Source organism: Megalopta genalis, unplaced genomic scaffold (genome assembly GCF_051020955.1).
Source record: "Megalopta genalis isolate 19385.01 unplaced genomic scaffold, iyMegGena1_principal scaffold0042, whole genome shotgun sequence".
In the NCBI taxonomy this organism is placed as follows: Eukaryota; Metazoa; Arthropoda; class Insecta; order Hymenoptera; family Halictidae; genus Megalopta; species Megalopta genalis.
The window spans coordinates 1092835-1110009 of record NW_027476111.1 but is presented as its reverse complement, the minus strand read 5'-3'; the positions used below and the strand labels follow the sequence as shown (position 1 = coordinate 1110009).

Sequence of the window (17175 nt, the reverse complement as noted above, 5' to 3'; positions counted from 1 at the left end):
AGTTTAAGTATGATACAGTGTAACTGTCAGCGGGCGTATACGGTGATGTGTGATCTGGGTGTGAGCATGAATGAAAAAAGGATAAGTGTGGCAATGCTACAAGAGCCATATGTGTTTGCAGATAGATGTGTGAAAGGATTGCCAGGTACTATGAAAGTGTTTATGAACAAGAGTGAACGGGTTGGATCAGCTATAGTTGTAAATGACGTATGTATAGAAGCTGTTTGTGTGAATGAATGTACAAATGAATATGGAGTGTGTGTATGGCTGAAGGGAGACTTTGGTGAGCTGTATGTGGTGTCCGTGTATTGTAGATATGGTGAAGATATAGAGGGGTATCTTAGATACATGGACGCAGTGTGTGAGTGTTTGCGAGGAAGAAAGATTGTGTTTGGTATGGATGCGAATGCTGTGTCTCCCTTATGGTACAGTAAGGGAGCTGGCCGTCGAGAGAAAATGAAATGCGTGGACGAGAACTAGAAGAATGGGTGATAGCGAATGGAATGCAAGTGATAAACGAGCCGAGTGAGTGGTACACGTTCTCAGGCCCAAATGGACAGAGTGATATAGACGTGACTGTTGTGAGTGATTCGTGTGCCAAGTGTCAGTTTCAATGGAAAGTGGAGTGTGGATGGGGAATAAGTGACCATAATGTTGTGAGTATTAAAATGACAAGTGATGAAGAGCGAATGGAATGTTTCGATGCTGGGAGGAGGTGGACTTGTAAGAACGTTGATTGGCAAGGGTATATGAATGATCTAAGAGAAAGTGCGATTATGAGTGAACTAAATACGACGAATGGAAAAAGTGCGGATGAGTTGGTGGCCGAAATGTTGCAGTGGATTTATAGTGCGAATGATAAGTGGTTGAAGACACATCAGAAAGAAAGGAAGAGAAAGATTATGTGGTGGAAGGAAAAGTTAACGAAAATGAAGAAGGATGTAAGGAATATGCGAAAGAAGATGCAGATTGCTCGACGACGAGGAGAGAATGTGAATGAAAAAGTGTTGGAATATAAGAGAGGCGTGAATGAGTACAAGAAGGAGATCTGCAGAGTGAAGGAAGAAAGTTGGAAGCAATTTGTTATTGCTCGTTTTATTGGAGTTTTTTACAATGTCAACGAGCTTCGCGAATCTATCCTGAATTTCTGGAATATTTTCTAATAACCATGAATACATATGATCCATACATAACTCTAATTTGTACAAATTATCCATCGTCTCTTTCGTAACATAAATCGATGCTTGAGAATCGAACAACTTGATTAGACTCATTCCATTAAAATTTACAATTTGTAACGATAAAGTCTCATCAATTTGTTTTTCCTTCTTGTCCGCGTCGAAGTAATTGTGAATATAATCTCTAGTTTTCACCAGCAGTTTCCACGTAGCCATTGAAAAAGAAATCTCTGTTCCACGATTGTCCCCCAAGACAAACTCGACGCGCAAATTTTCATCCACGCGTACACAAATTTCAAGGAACTTGAAATAATTGCCGGCTATGGAGTATCTTCTACCCAAGATTCGTGCGTTGCGCGGTATCTGCAACTGATTCTGCTGCGACTGGGGTTGCGACTGTTGAAACGACCGTTTCATCGAAATGGAGTATCTATAAAAGAAATAACATACAATATTTTTTTTCTTCTTTCATAAAAGGAACATTTTATTCCCTTCAAACTTTCTTTTACTTACCCATAATTTTTATAATCGTTGTGAGATCCATTTTTATGTAAAAAATTATTGGTTTGATTTGACATTGTGAATATTATAATACTGAAGAACAACTGCGCTATAAGAAAGTAATCTGTAGAACGCACTACTCGCTGTACGCAATGTCAAAAGCTTATATATATACAATTCCCCTACCATTTTTCCCCCTTCTTACACGCAAGATAACAATACAAGGAGCGTATACGCCCCTTTTCCGCTTACAAATAAAAGTGAACACGCGCGCGCAACACGGGATTCGAAACATCGATGAAATTATATAACCGCTTTTATTTTTTCTAACTCCCCCCACTCCCTCTCCCTCCTGCCCCCCCTCTCCCCCTTTCGCGATTTTATAATGTCCCCAAGGAAGGGTTTCGATCGAATTGTTTAAAATGTATCGTTTATCATCGTATGGACTCAATGCTAATTTACTCTGTGATACTGAATACACTTGATGTTGTATAGACATTATCAATTTAACGCAAACTGATTTTTCTAAATGATCGTGAAGGCATGCTAAATAGTCGTCGAAAGTTATATTTTTAATCGTCACGTTAGTCTTAATTCCTTTAATCTTTTTTACATCGTCTTTGTCTTGTACCCGAATAGCATACATTTTCGAGCGAAGACCCACAAACTCTGTCATGATTTTACCTCCGTTCTCGTCCTTCATTAATCCTAATACTTTATTATTCGCGATCGGAACGCCGTACACGTTATTTCTGTCATAATTGGAAGTATCGTATCGGTGAATGTCACGTTTTATCATCTCGTACGCGTCGTCGCAAATAATCTGATAAATTAAACTGTCCGTGTCCGTGTACAAAATCCTGCATCTTTCTTGAAAATTTGGAAGCATGTAGCCATAATGAAAATCATACAAATGTAATTTTGATATGTCCAACACTGACATGCCTATGTAAATAGGTTTATAAAATTTAATAGAAAACTGGTTCATTTGAACTGCGACAAAATCCTCGGAGAATACGGTACAGCTATGGAAATTTGGACGAGCTATTAAATGCTTAGCACCGTGTCGACCGCTCCATCGCGAGAGCAACTTTACGTTTACATGATTTCGAACGTTTTCCATCGTTTTTCCAAACACTGCATTGTTCATCAGTTTGAACAGATTCTTCGAGAAGTAATTGTTTGCGTTGGCGCGCAACCTCGTATTTAAATCTATGTAACGACGTAACCAACATGATTGTTCAAACTTCAGTATCCGATGAATTTTCTTTAATTTTAAATTATACCTCAAACATTGCTGGAGGTATCGATAATGGAGTACGTAACGATTCTTATCGCTAAGCGTTGTCAACAGTTTCTTTTGCAACGTCACAACCTCGTGAATCAGGCAATAGGGAAGATCCGCATGAGCATCATGAATTTCCTGAGGATACTCTAAGTCAACTTCTAAAATGTACCCGACGGGACTGTCGATCGGCACGGAATCGATGTTGAAATTACTCGTATCGTCAACCCATTGGAAACCCCTGTGCGGCAAAGGCTGCGACATGGCCCAGCCATAGAAATTATTAACATCGAAATACATCAGATACCTAGACGGTTCGGCCGAATCGTACGTCGACATATACTTCTTATTCGCGAGCGCGTAACGATGCGAACATTGACTCAACCCACCTCGTATTCCCCGTTCCACGAACAAAAACATGTCAACGTCGGTGAACAATTCCAACTCGATCTTCGTCAATTTTAGCATCGCGTCCCACTCGAAACCGGGCAACGTATAATAGTGCGCTGGATCGAGTTTATAATTCTCGAGCGACTTTTCGCGAAAATTTTCAAACACGTCGGCCAACAACAACACATCCAATTTCAAGTACAAGTCGCTGTACTGTCCTAACGTTTGTATACCGAAACGTGACCAACTTCGTTCGCGTGACAATAGTCGACGTCGGATATCTCGCTGTCGCATAACTGATTATAAAATGCTTCGCGCGGTGGTAAACAAGTGTCGCTTAATTTGTCATAGGTCGATACATAGTCGTATGGGAAAACGCCTTTCCTGGTTAGAAGATGAAAATCATCGTTCGAAAGACGATTGAATTGGCTCCTCACGATATGCAAGTCGCTCTTGTCCAAGTACGACGACAGCTTGTCCAGACTCGAATTCAAGAACTTGAACGAATCGATGAATCGAAACTTTATGCACTTCTTCCACGATTTTTTGATAGCATCTTTATTCCTCTTACTGTGTTTCGTGAAAGAAATGTACTTCTCTTTCGTCAGCGGTAACGCGTCTATTTTACCTTCAAACGCGTTTGCCAATTCTTTGATGAAAAAGTGTGCGTCGTAGCCGGACAAATTGTGAAAAACCACCGGTATCACGTACGAGGATTGATAGCTCAGATTGCAACGGCTGTGCGCCGGACCCCGATACGCACCTGTGAAATGACAATGATCATGCACTCGCACGTCGTCATTACCGAGTGATTCTTCGCACACGTGACAATACGTGGCGGTACGAAAAGTTGAGATTTGTGCGGCGGTCAACGGAGCCATTGGAACCGTTCGATCAAACACCGGCTGCAATTTACAGCTCAACTCGTGCAACTTCGATGCAAACCATGAGATACAACCTTTCTCATCACGATAAGCCTGATACTCGCTCAACGAACTGTCGTATCGGCAATGGAGGTAGTAGCCTACGCTGAAGGCATGGTGATGTTGATATCTACAGTAAGCTCCATGACCTTGATCTTCCTGTTTCTCCAGCAGGCATTCCAAGTCTGCGTAGATAACGAACGGTGCCGGTTCCTTGTACGCATAATTCTTGAACTTCAGCCATTTATCGTCTTCCGTCGGAAGTTTCAATGCACATTCGTTCATTCGACTGCAGTCGATCTCGTGAATGCTCAATTTTTCCTGCGATTTGAAATACTGTAGACACCTGACAAAAAAAGACATAATTTTTTATTTTAGTTTTTCTCGCCCACCACCACCACCACCACCACCACCACCATCATCCAGAAGAAAGAAAAAAATTTACATGTGTGGATCTTACCGATCGCAAATATGCTTATTGTGCTGCGTGCTGATCTGAGATGAAACCAGACGAGATAAATTCCTAATACACAGATAATGATTGCGCAAGTTTTCGGAGTCGTGTATGAGCAGCAAATTTACATGTTTCTCCCGCTTTCTTGAGGTCAAATGCAACGTCCGACATCTTTCTTGTTCCCCTCCCCACTCGAACACGTTCACGGAAACGTCATTCGCTTTTTCGAACTTTGGTATGTCCTTGAACAACATCGGCAATTGGAATCCCTCGGTGTGGAGCACATCGCTGTAATGCGGATAGGATGATGTGCGATTCAAATTATTTTTAGCTGGATATAGGCTTGCCACCACTGCCCAATAGAAACATGCATTATCGTCGTCACTGTACACATTGAGGACTGCTTTCTTTAATTGCACTGTTCGAGGCACGGATACCTGACAACCTGCTTGTAACGGTTGATATTTATTGGAATTCACCATCAAATGCAGGATCTTCGATAACGCCCATCCACTGTCTCGTTCTTGAAACTCTTCTATCGATGTCAAAAGCGTTGGCACAACATCTTTCGCATACCAGCGACGTAGATTCGACGAATGAAAGAGCGCGACGTTTCGCGTGCTAAAACTTTTCACCGAAACCTCGTCGCGCAGCACAAATTCCGCCTCCAATACTACGTTCACTTTTAACGACAAATGAACGTTCAAAAGTTCTGTAATACGATTCGTAACTATTCGCTTCGCGTGTTGCAAGAAATGACGTGGATCGACATGCTCGACGTTGATCACAACGCCGGTCGATATACGATTCTTAAACGCCGACTCAATGTTCTCCCAACGAAGAGTCGATGCTCTCGCGCCAACGTTTCCATACAAACCGCTACCAACGCGTGATGAAAACCGATGATCTAACGAGACCTTCAAAGTTTTCATACGACACATGATCGACAGCAAACTCGATTTTACACCTATGGGTGCTTCGTTTTTCTTCACAATGATCATATATTTCCTACACCATTGTAAACATTCAATACATGATTTCGTCCATTCGCGATACTCGTCCACAGTTCGAATCATCCTTGACATATGTGTTAACGATTTCAGCATGTCCTTGCAAACTTGCGTCATCTTGTGAAAATATTAATTCACATCAATTATTAAAAAGAAGTTTTTTCAATTTTGATTTCACGTCGTCGGTTAAGTTTCCAGTTCTCACGAACGTAACTACACTATACAACCAACCACGCGATGCCCTCCCATCTCGATGATATGTAGTATCGCGGACGGTGAATCGATCGCGGGTCATTTCACTATAATTTGGCTAAATCGTTTCGTGTAGATGAAACTCACGCGACTCGTCAAATCTTTTCGCATTAGACGTTCCGTCGCTGTTTTCCACTCGAGCGGAAATTGATCGTTCAGGTATAAGTTTATGACGTATCCCCAAGCCAAATTCTGTAATGAAGGAACCATCTCACGACGTATCTTCGTCACTCGATGAAAAATACTTCGATATGAATTTCACGCGTGAAGCATTGAGTTTCTCGGTCGGTAAATTAATGTCCCATTTGATTTTACGAATATCCCAATCATCGTCGTCGTCGTCGTCGTGCAATGAATATTCCAATCTTCTCTTCACTTTGTTCAATGGAGGGAGGAAATCACCTCTGGTCATACTCCGTTCAAATTTTGATAATGGTATCAACACTGATTCGACGCAAACATAATCAGTTTCTTTACGGTATTTAAAAATAATCCTCTTCAACCATCTCTTCGAACGACATTGCGTGCTCAAAGGAACGATTACTTTTAAAACATCAATACCATTGTATATCACGTAATCGAGCAAGTCTCGCGATTTGAACACGCATTCACCCACGTATGAAAACCTAGCGTGCGGATATCTCCGACGAAAAACACAGTACACGTCGCACAAAATAACATCACAATATCGGATAAAAATCCATCGACGAATGCTCGAAAAATTATGAACACCGTGTTCAAATATCTTAGACATTGCGAACGATTGCAACGATGGCACGTTCAACGAACCAACTTCCATACCAATACTCAACTCAGTAGCGAATAAAATGTTCGCTGCAAAGGGAAAAAAGCAAAAAACAGTAAAAGAGAGAGAAAAAATATCTCTCTCTCTCTCTGTCCGCATCATTTGCAAGAGAGAGAACAACCGCTGCAATACAGCCCTCTCTCTCTCGCTCGCTACAATATTATACCGAGATATAAAAAAAACGTTACTTTAATAAATCTCAACGAAACCAAAATCCCCGATATCACTTCGCAAGCGCGGGTAAAGCATCCGCGAGTCACTCCGGATACAAAACCACAAACTTCTATAAATGCGTCGCGCTTAACGCGCGCGCGAGAAAAATCATGCATCGTTTTTGCAAGAGAGAGAACAACCGCTGCATCCTCCCCTCTCTCTCTCGCTCGCTACAATATTATACCGAGATAAAAAAAAATTTACTTTAAGAAATCTTAATGAGACCAAAATCACGGGTAAAGCATCCGCGAGTCTCTCCGGATGCAAAACCACAAACTTCTATAAATACGTCGCGCCTAACGCACGCGCGAGAAAAATCATGCATCGTTTTTGCAAGAGAGAGAACAACCGCTGCATCCTCCCCTCTCTCTCTCGCTCGCTCGCTACAATATTATACCGAGATAAAAAACCATACTTTAAGAAATCTAAAAAACGAAACCAAAATCCCCGATATCGCTTCGCAAGATAAGCAACTTCCGGGTAAGGCGTCCGAGAGCCTCTCCGGATGCAAAACCGCAAAACTCCTTATCGGTGACTTCCCCCCTCCACACGACGCGTGCCGCTCACGATGATGCTTCCTTCCCTTTACACCCCCTTCCGGCTCAGCCTTCCCCTCGCCCTTGATTGCAGAACGCAACTAGGATATCTACTCAAGTCCCTCTCGGACAATGCTGTGGCAAGGGGCGGGGTGTGCTTGGTGGTGTCCATTGACATCGTCAACACATTTAACACCCTGCCCTGGTCCGCCATTAGCGAGGCCCTGATCGAGCACCAGGTGCCTCCCTATCTGAGGCGGGTGATCGGGGCCTACCTGCGGGACAGGTGGGTTGAATACCCGGGCCGGTACGGTATGTTGCGGTGGGAAGTGGACCGCGGGGTCCCGCAAGGATCCGTTTTAGGACCACTCCTGTGGGACCTGTGTTACAACGCGGTCCTGGAAAAGGCCTCCCTGCCCGACGGTGCCACCCTCGTCTGCTATGCGGACGACACGTTGGTGATCGCCGTCGGGAGTACCTTCGAGAGGACCATCCGACGAGCAGAGGTTGCGGTGGCAGCCGTCGTCGCGAGGATCCGCGATCTGGGGCTGAAAATAGCCCCGGAGAAGGCCGGGGCTGTCTGGTTTCACAGACAGCCTCGGTCTCGGCCACCGGCCAGATCGTGGATCCGGGTTGGAGAAGCCTGCGTCGAGGTGAAGACCGAGTTGAATTATCTCGGACTGATCCTCGACAGCCGCTGGAGCTTCGATGCGCATCTCGACCGTCTCGTCCCCCGAGTCGAAAAGGCGGCGGCCTCTTTGGGCCGTCTGCTGCCCAACCGCGGAGGTCCGGGAGATTTGGTGCGACACCTGTACCTGGGCGTGGTGCGGTCTATGGCCTTGTACGGCTCTCCGATATGGGCGCCGTACGTGATGATCAGCCAGCGCAGCACGGAATTGTTGCGCCAACTGCAGAGGCTGATGGCCATCCGCCTTATACGGGGATATCGCACCACGTCTACCGTAACGGCGCTTGCACTGGCGAAGGATCTTCCCTTCGAGCTTCAGGCGACGGGGCACGCCTATGTAAACATAGCCAATGTAAGCACGCCTATAAATAGGCGCACAAGCATCGCCAGCTGTGCTCGGGGGGGCCCGCCGAAGCGAGTGACGGTCGAGGGCTTCAAACTCCGGGCCCGGCGACTAGCGTTCGTCAGATGGCGAGCGGATCTTTCCTCCCATGCCGGCGAACGCGCCCCCGGAGGTCTCATGCCGCACTTGATGTCGTGGCGGGAGAGACGGTCTGGCAGGCTCTTTCTGCGAACAGGTAATGTCGCGGAAGGAGGCTGCCGAGCGGGATCGGGAACGAACCGATCCCGCCCGATGGGCTAGGGGCCGGCGTGTGCGTCCATGCCGAGAACCACCGGGCAGCTGAGAGTAGGCGGGCGGCGGGTGTACCAGACCATGTTGGTTTCATTGCCCTCCGCGTGCCAATAGTGGAGGTCGCGACGAGTCGCCTCAAGGAGGCGAGGGTTAAGTATAACTCTCCAATATACTCGTCACCTCCCCCCAGCGGCCGCTGTGATGAGGGCGGGGGCCCTGGTCACCTTTCGCGCGGTCACCGGTTCGGGGCGGTGTGGGGTGCGACCCCTCACGCCGCCGAATATGGATTGAAGTGCGGAGGATTTATCTCTCCCCGGGACGCGGCCAGCCATCGTTACCATCTTGATGGCCGGCCAGGCGAGGGGGAACTCTTGTTCTGCATTAGCAGTGAGCATCTCGTTAAGTTCATGTGCGCACTAATTCAAGTAACGAAAGAATCAAGAGAGTGGGAGCCAATCAAAGTACAAACACGTTGTGCATGGCGTGAATGCAATGACTTCCCTACTAGAGGCCTAGACGCTGGGTCGACTGCGGTGCTTGCGTGAGGCGCTATTTATATCGACGGTATTTAGCTATTATCACCCGCGGCCTTCGGGCTTGTCGAGAGGTGTGTGCGCACTCGCGGCCCTTTGACCTGTCGAGCGGTGCCTTGCTTCATGACACGGTTTGGCTGCATCGGGTTCGGCAGTCAGCCCTTAAATGAGCCAATGATGCAAAAACTTAATTGTCATTCGCCGACCTTCCACGCTGCACAATTACTGTCGTGTGGCACAATGGGAATGAATAAATACGGCAGAGTGCCGTCGTGATAGCGGTGGTGTGCGGTGCCGAGCACCCGCAACCGTGGTTACCCAGAAGAAGGGCCAAAGCCATAAACATAGTTGGAGTAGGATACACGGCCTACCAAACTTAAAACAAACAAACAACTCCTTACTGCAGACGCAGAGTTACGACTGGGTCTTCTGTATCCGGCCTGATGACCGTTGAGAGAAGGCGACGGTTTATCCCTCCTCGGACCCCTCGTAGGTGTTCCGTGCGGGGATGGATGGATAAGTGTTGTGTATGCCCTAATGGGCGAGGTCACATGTTCGCACCACCTTCGCGGTGGCCGAGCTTACAATAAATGTTCCTATCTCCAAAAGGCTTCCGGTAGAAAACAAATCCCTCACCCCCAACACCCATCCTAAATCATTAGTCTTCGTTAAGTAGACGCGTGGCGTCGCGTCACGAGTTCGCCTCCCCGTGGTTTCCTGTGGGCGCGAGCGAATGGAAGGAAACCGGAATTTGCTAGCGGCTAAAAAAACTCGCCCATTGCAAACAACACAATGGCACATGCGGATTTTTCCTCGGCCAGTCACCGACAGGCGGCAATTTATTGCGGCAATAAACCAGGTGCTTGTTCGCACTGATTATGGGTTGTAAGCCCAACCTTCCCCAAATTAAGCCAACCATCAAAGTAGGCCAAGTCAACGCCCAGAACTCCAGATAGGCACTAGAGGAGCTAAAAGTTTACGCTTCCGAGGAAAGAATAGACATCCTCGCAATTCAGGAACCCTACTCTTTTCATAATGCCCTTAGTAGCTTCGGTCCAAACTCTAAGATAGTCACCGAACGCAAGAACTCAAAATAGAAAAGCTGTATAATACCCATTGCATATATGTCGAAATCACCTTCCAAGACCTAAAAATTGTAATCGTCAATATGTACTTCTAGTACAGTAAGAATATCCAGCCATTCCTCCATCATCTCGAAACCATCCTCCAAACCATGAAAAACCGCAACGTCCTCATAACCATAGATAGTAACGCCAAATCGCCGCTTTGGCACAATCAACACTCTGACGAAAGGGGCGAGATAATGGAGGACTTCATTGCCCAATCCCGATTACTAATTGCAAACGGACCAACGAACACTTTCACCTTCAACAACGCCCACAACCAATCTAGCATTGACCAAACCCTCAATTCAAAAAGCCTCCACAACCGCATCTCATCATGGTCAGTTCACTTGAGGTCCACTCACCCTAATTGGTCAGATGATGTGAACCGCGCAGCGCCAGCAAAGGCACGTTGGAGTGCCAAGGAGGTGTTATTGCTGGCGCGGCGCGAGGCAGAACTGACCATGAAGGGTACTCGGATCATCAATCAGGTGCTCATTGGGTTCCTGCCTGGCAGGTCTCTAGATGCCACTAAGGGTGCTCGGAAGCGCAAGGACTATCGAGCGATCGTGGTGCAGCACATTGGCCGCATTCAGCAGGACACACTGCAGCCGCGGCCTTGATCCGCTAGGGTGCGATGGAATCGCTTAGCAAGCAATGGACAAAGTCGTTAGAATGCGAAAGCATGGTGCAGAGCTCACAACTCCGGAAACATCACCCAAACCGGAGCGAGAACCAACATTTGGAGGTGCTCAAATCAAAAAGGCTCCTTCAAAATATCGTGAGAAGAAAGTCGGTCTTAAACCGATTGTTACATCACCGCTGCCGTGGTTACCCGGAAAAAGTATATTTGAAAAGAGAGAGTATATTTATTTATAATTAATAATAATAAGTTTTATTTAATTTAATAAAATTATAATAATATTGGGTAAGTGATAATAATTATAATTTATTAATATTATATAATAAACAAATCCATTACGTCCCTTAACGCGATTTTTTATTATTAAATCAGCTTTGCGAATCATTCGTTGAATTCTGTTCGGACACGGAATTATTCAAATTAAAATATCATTTACGAACTTTGTTAATCCTCACTGTACACCTTGCATAAAAATTTCATATGGTGCACGTAAAGTGTCATGCACACCAGAAAATTAAAACGGCTGTCACGTTTAAACTACATATTATTTCGGGTCCGAAAAATTAGTAAATATTCTCCAGATGTTCTAAACTACCCCCCCGTGTCCGCTACCTTGTCGTGGTGGGGGGGCTTCGTGCCCTAATGATCCTCAAGGCTGTGCCGGCGGGGATTTTATTCCCTGGCAGGTTCTACCTAGCCGGAGTGGCTTGAGGTGAGGGGCCAACTAAAGTCGGACACATACCGTAAACCTGTGGTCATGTTTTACAGGAACGGGGGTCTTGCCTTAACCGGCCGGACCGCGAGGATGACAACCTCTCTAAAAAATCCCTAGCCCCAAGCAGTGTTGCGCGGTGAAGAGGGCGTAGCTGGAGTAAGCGCCAGCTATGGTTGGTGGGTGCACCAATCGTTAGCGGACAACCCCGGGGTACCTGGCGACCCCCCGGGCGTATTAGCCTTCCCCGGGTATGGCGGCTCTACCCGGGGTGACCTCCTTTCCGACCACACTCGTGGGATCAGATATGGATTCTTTTTCAAATACAACCGGGGAGGGGGGAAACGAGCGTGAGGTGGAGGTGCGCGGGCCTATCGTGCGCCTCAAAAGATGTACAGAGCCGGTGTCGCGGAGGCATTCTGCAACACGCGGCGCAAAGAGGCCTGCGGAGGGCCTTGGCGACTGCGACGGGGGGGAGGAGTCGGACTTCTCCGTCTCCTCCCACCACTCGTCGCAGAGCGTCCCGGGCACCTCCACGAGGAAACGGGGCCGGCCACCGACGACCGGGCAATACGTTGGCCTCCAAGAGGTCAAACGTAGAGAGGCTGAGGCTGAGAGAAGCCTCATAGCGGGCATTTTCGACCCGGTTGCCCCGGGGCCGAGGCCTGAGAGGACAAGCGACCCGCTTCCGGATGAAGTGGAGGTCGCTGCTGATTTCCGAGGCCGCCCGACGCGGGACGTTGCGGCGGCAGTTATGGAGTGCCTGGGCGATGTGGCCAGAATCTCCAATGCTGCGACGGGCCTGAAGGCCAGTGCGGTGCGGTCCCTCCGGACGGCGGCCCTGAGCAGCCGGGTGGGCGTTGCGGAGCTGGCAGTTCGGTCGGCTCCCAGCGCCACCCGGCTGTTGGAAGCCGAGAATGCTCAACTAAGAGAGCAGTTGGCGGAGTTGCGGGCGGAAGTCGCCCGACTCCGTCAAGCGGTGGAGGCGGGGCCGGCTGTTGCCGGAATGGCTCCGCCGCTGCCCCCTGATGGGGGCAAGGGGTTGCTGCCGGTTATCGGCGCTCGGGGGCCCCAGTCACCTGGGCGAGGAGGGTCCTCGCCCCCACCCGCGGCTGTGCCAGCCGACTTGCTGGCACAGATCGGCTCCCTTATCGATGCCAAATTGGCATCGTTCAGAAGGGAGCTGGTCCCGCGGGTGCGAGGCCCGCGATCGGCGGCACCCGTGCCGCCAGCCCCACCCCTGCCGATGGACAGGAGGGGGGGAAAGAAAAAGGGTGGCAGTGGGGGAGCGACTGTGGTCGCTAAGGCGACACAAATGCAGCCCGCCCCCACTGTTGCGCCGCCCTCCACCACACCTCCAACTGAGGTGTGGTCAAAGGTAGTTGGCCGGAAGGCCAAAAGGGCGGCTGCCGCAGATAAACCTGCGGCAGCTGCCAAGGCTGCTTTGACCCAGAAGGCGGCGAGGCGGGTGGCACCGGCTGCTCCCAAAAGGGCTCCCCTGCCGCCGCGTCCGCCCCGCACGGCTGCCGTTACTTTAACGGTACCGGCCGGCGGGGCGATGAGTTACGCCGAGGCGATGGCCACTGCCAGGTCCAAAATAGACCTGGCAGAAATTGGCATCGCCTCGCTGAAGCCCAGGAGAGCGGTGACGGGGGCAATCATCTTAGAGGTCCCCGGAGCTGATGGAGCAGCCAAGGCCACTGCCCTGGCCTCTAAGATGGCTGACGCGCTGGCAGGGACCGGCGTGAAGGTCGCGCGCCCAATCAAAAAGGCCGACCTTAGGGTGCGCGGCCTGGTCGACTCGACCACGCCGGTGGAGGTCGCCGCAGCTGTCGCCCGTGTTGGAGGGTGCGACCGGGGGGATGTGAGGACCGGCGAAATCCGGTCTTCCCCCTCTGGTTTGGGCACTCTCTGGGTCCAGTGCCCTGCTGCGACCGCACGCAAAGTTGCGGTCGCCGGCAAATTGACAGTGGGCTGGACCCAGGCGACGGTGGAGGCCCTCAGCGCCCGGCCCTTGCAGTGCTACCGCTGCTTTGGCTTAGGCCACACGAGGCAGCGGTGCACTGCGGCCGAGGATCGGTCCGGCTGCTGTTTCGGGTGCGGCAGTCAGGACCATAAGGTGGCTGGCTGCACAGAAAAGCCAAAGTGCCCACTTTGCGCGGGAGCTGGCAAGCCGGCCGGCCACCGCCTCGGCAGCCGGGCGTGCCCTGCCAGCGCGAGACGCGGCAGAGGAAGCAGGGGGAAGAGAACCACGACGGCCAAGGCGGCAGCCGCCGTGGCAGCTCCTAAAACAAAGGATCCGGCACCCAAGGATGCCACCGTCGCGCCCGCGGGGGCGGTTGGGGCTGATAAAACCCCAGACGCCACCGCTCCCGCGGCAGCGATGGAGATTGAGGCGCCAGAGTAATGGGGCCTACTGGCCCTATTATTCAGGCCAACCTGAACCACTCGGTCAGGGCACAGGATCTTTTCGTGCAATTCCTGGCCGAGTGGGGTGCCGGGTTGGCCGTAGCGGCGGAGCCGTACCGGGTCCCCGACCATCCACATTGGATGGGGGACTTGGACGGCTCCGCCGTTATAATATGGGCAGGTCGGCCGGGGTCCCCGGCGTGCTCCGTTATCGAGCGCGGCCGGGGATACCTGGCCGTTGACTGGGGCCGCACCGTGGTTGTGGCGATCTACGCACCTCCGAGGTGGTCCCTCGCGGAGTTTGAACAGTTTCTGGACGTGGTGGGGAGATGCGTCTCCCGCTGCCAGCCACGTCCGGTGCTGGTCCTGGGGGACTTCAACGCCAAGTCTTCAGCTTGGGGTTCCCCCGGGACGGACCCGAGGGGCCGGGAGGTGCTTGATTGGGCGGCGGGACTCGAGCTCCGTCTCCTAAACACGGGCTCGGTCCATACGTGCGTGCGGTACAACGGGGGGTCCATCGTTGACCTATCATGGGCAACGCCCCCGGCCGTGCGCCGTATTACGGGGTGGAGGGTGGCGGAGGAGGTCGAGACGCTATCCGACCACAGATACATTGTTCTCGGCCTCTCCGCCGCCCCATCGACACCCCGACGTCGCCCCGCTGATGAGGGATCGCCTCAGCCGCGGTGGGCGCTGAAGCGCCTCGACCGGGACGCTCTGATGGCGGCAGCCCACGTCGTGGCCTGGCCGGCAACACCGGCCGGGCCAGTCGACGGGACAAGGGAGGCCCATTGGTTCCGGGGCGCAATGACGTCGATTTGCGACGTCGCCATGCCCCGGGCCAGGGTCTTCCCGAGGAAGGCGGTGTACTGGTGGTCGCGCGCGATAGCGGATTTACGCACAGAGTGCGTCCGCGCGCGACGCCAGTACGCCCGCGCCCGTCGACGACGACGTTCCGACGTGGAGCTGGCTATCCAGCTGTATGGGCGATACAGGGAGAAGGTGGTCGCCCTGCAGCTGGCCATCAGGCAGGCGAAGAGCCAGGCCTGGCGCGACTTTCTCGGGTCTCTAAACCGAGATCCGTGGGGGCGCCCATACAAAATGGCGGTGGGACGTTTACGTCCCTGGGCGCCCCCTCTGACGGAAAGCCTGGATCCGGGGATGCTCGGTCGGATCGTGGACGCGCTATTCCCCTTCAGCGGGGAGGCGTCCCGGCCCGTCCCTCAGCTAGAGGGACATGAGTGGTCCCCGGATCTGGAGGTCGCGCCGGAGGAAATGGCCGGGGTAGTCAAATGGCTTCGGGGCAAGAATACTGCCCCGGGGCCGGACGGTATCCCCGGCCGGGTCTGGTTGCTTGCCATGAGCGTCCTGGGCGGGAGGCTCAGAAGCCTCTTCTCCGGGCTCCTGAGGTCCGGGGTGTTCCCGGACCTCTGGAGGAGAAGTCGGATGGTCCTCTTAAGGAAGGATGGGAGGCCTGCGGATTCTCCCTCCGCGTACCGGCCCATTTGCCTCCTGGACGAGGTGGGCAAGATCTTTGAGAAGATCATTGCTTCCCGCCTCGCCAGGCACCTGTCCCGCGTTGGCCCCGATCTGGCGGACTGCCAGTTCGGCTTCCGGGAGGGGCGATCGACGGTCGACGCAATCGACCGTCTAAAGTCCCTCTCGGACAATGCCGTGGCACGGGGCGGGGTGTGCTTGGCGGTGTCGATCGACATCGTCAATGCATTTAACACCCTGCCCTGGTCCGCCATTAGGGAGGCCCTGGTTGAACACCAGGTGCCTCCCTATCTGAGGCGGGTGATCGGGGCCTACCTGCGGGACAGGTGGGTGGAATACCCGGGCCGGTACGGGACGATACGGAGGGAAGTGGACTGCGGGGTCCCACAGGGGTCCGTGTTAGGACCACTCCTGTGGGACCTGGGATATAACGCAGTCCTGAGGGCCTCCCTGCCCGACGGTGCCACTGTCGTCTGCTATGCGGACGACACGTTAGTGGTCGCCGTCGGGGACACCTTCGAGAGGACCATCCGACGAGCGGAGGTTGCGGTGGCAGCCGTCGTCGCGAAGATCCGCGATCTGGGGCTGAAGATGGCCCCGGAGAAGGCCGAGGCCGTCTGGTTTGGACGGCCTCGGTCGCGGCCACCGGCCGGATTGTGGATCTGGGTTGGAGGAGCCTGCGTCGAGGTGAAGTCCGAGATCAAGTATCTCGGACTGATCCTCGACAGCCACTGGAGATTCGGGGCGCATTTCGGCCGCCTCGTCCCCCGAGTTGAGAGGGCGGCGGCCTCGCTCGGCCGCCTGTTGCCCAATCTCGGGGGACCGGATAACATGGTGCGTCGCCTATACCTGGGCGTGGTGCGGTCCATGGCCTTGTACGGCGCCCCGATCTGGGGGCCGTCCGCGAGGGCAAGCCGGCGCATCACTTTGTTGTTGCGCCGGCTTCAGAGGCAAATGGCCCTTCGCCTCATACGGGGTTACCGCACCGCATCTACCGTGGCGGCGCTTGCTCTGGCGGGAGAAATTCCCTTCGAGCTGCAGGCGGCGATGCGCGCCTATGTCTATAGGCGCATATGCATCGCTGGCCGGGCTCGGGGGGACCCGCCGGAGCAGGAGGCGGTCGACGGCTTCGAACTCCAGGCCCGGGGACTAGCGCTCGCCAGATGGCATGCGGAGCTTTGCTCCCATGCCGCCGAGCGCGTCCCCGGGGCTCTCCTGCCACACTTCACCTCGTGGCGGGAGAGGCGGTTTGGCAGGCTCACCTACCGTGCGACGCAGGTGTTCACCGGGCATGGCTGCTTCGGTGTGTACCTGTGTCGCATCGGTCGGGAAGCGACGACGGTGTGCCACCACTGTGGCGCGGAGGAGGACTCGGCGCAGCATACACT

The 17175-nt window shown here is 52.1% G+C and overlaps 2 protein-coding genes across 2 annotated transcripts; both read right to left on the bottom strand.

The window, feature by feature from the left end:
* Positions 1-542: 542 nt before the first annotated feature.
* Positions 543-1981, bottom strand: LOC143261217 (uncharacterized). The gene is made up of 3 exons (XM_076527788.1): positions 1692-1981; positions 1038-1608; positions 543-758 (listed from the first exon to the last, which is right to left on the bottom strand). The coding sequence occupies exons 1-3, from the start codon at positions 1754-1756 to the stop codon at positions 543-545; spliced, it is 852 nt and encodes a 283-aa protein (XP_076383903.1). The 5' UTR covers positions 1757-1981.
* LOC143261216 (uncharacterized) lies at positions 1862-4126 on the bottom strand. Its single transcript, XM_076527787.1, has 2 exons — positions 2020-4126; positions 1862-1876 (listed from the first exon to the last, which is right to left on the bottom strand). The coding sequence occupies exons 1-2, from the start codon at positions 3646-3648 to the stop codon at positions 1862-1864; spliced, it is 1644 nt and encodes a 547-aa protein (XP_076383902.1). The 5' UTR covers positions 3649-4126.
* Positions 4127-17175: the final 13049 nt, after the last annotated feature.

Coding starts and splice junctions, on each gene's coding strand:
- LOC143261217 (XM_076527788.1), bottom strand. CDS start 1,756: ATGTCAAATCAAACCAATAATTTTTTACATAAAAATGGATCTCACAAC. Junction 1,609..1,691: donor AACGATTATAAAAATTATGG/GTAAGTAAAAGA, acceptor TTTCTTTTATAG/ATACTCCATTTCGATGAAAC. Junction 759..1,037: donor ACTCTGCAGATCTCCTTCTT/GTACTCATTCAC, acceptor ACTTTCTCTTAG/ATCATTCATATACCCTTGCC.
- LOC143261216 (XM_076527787.1), bottom strand. CDS start 3,648: ATGCGACAGCGAGATATCCGACGTCGACTATTGTCACGCGAACGAAGT.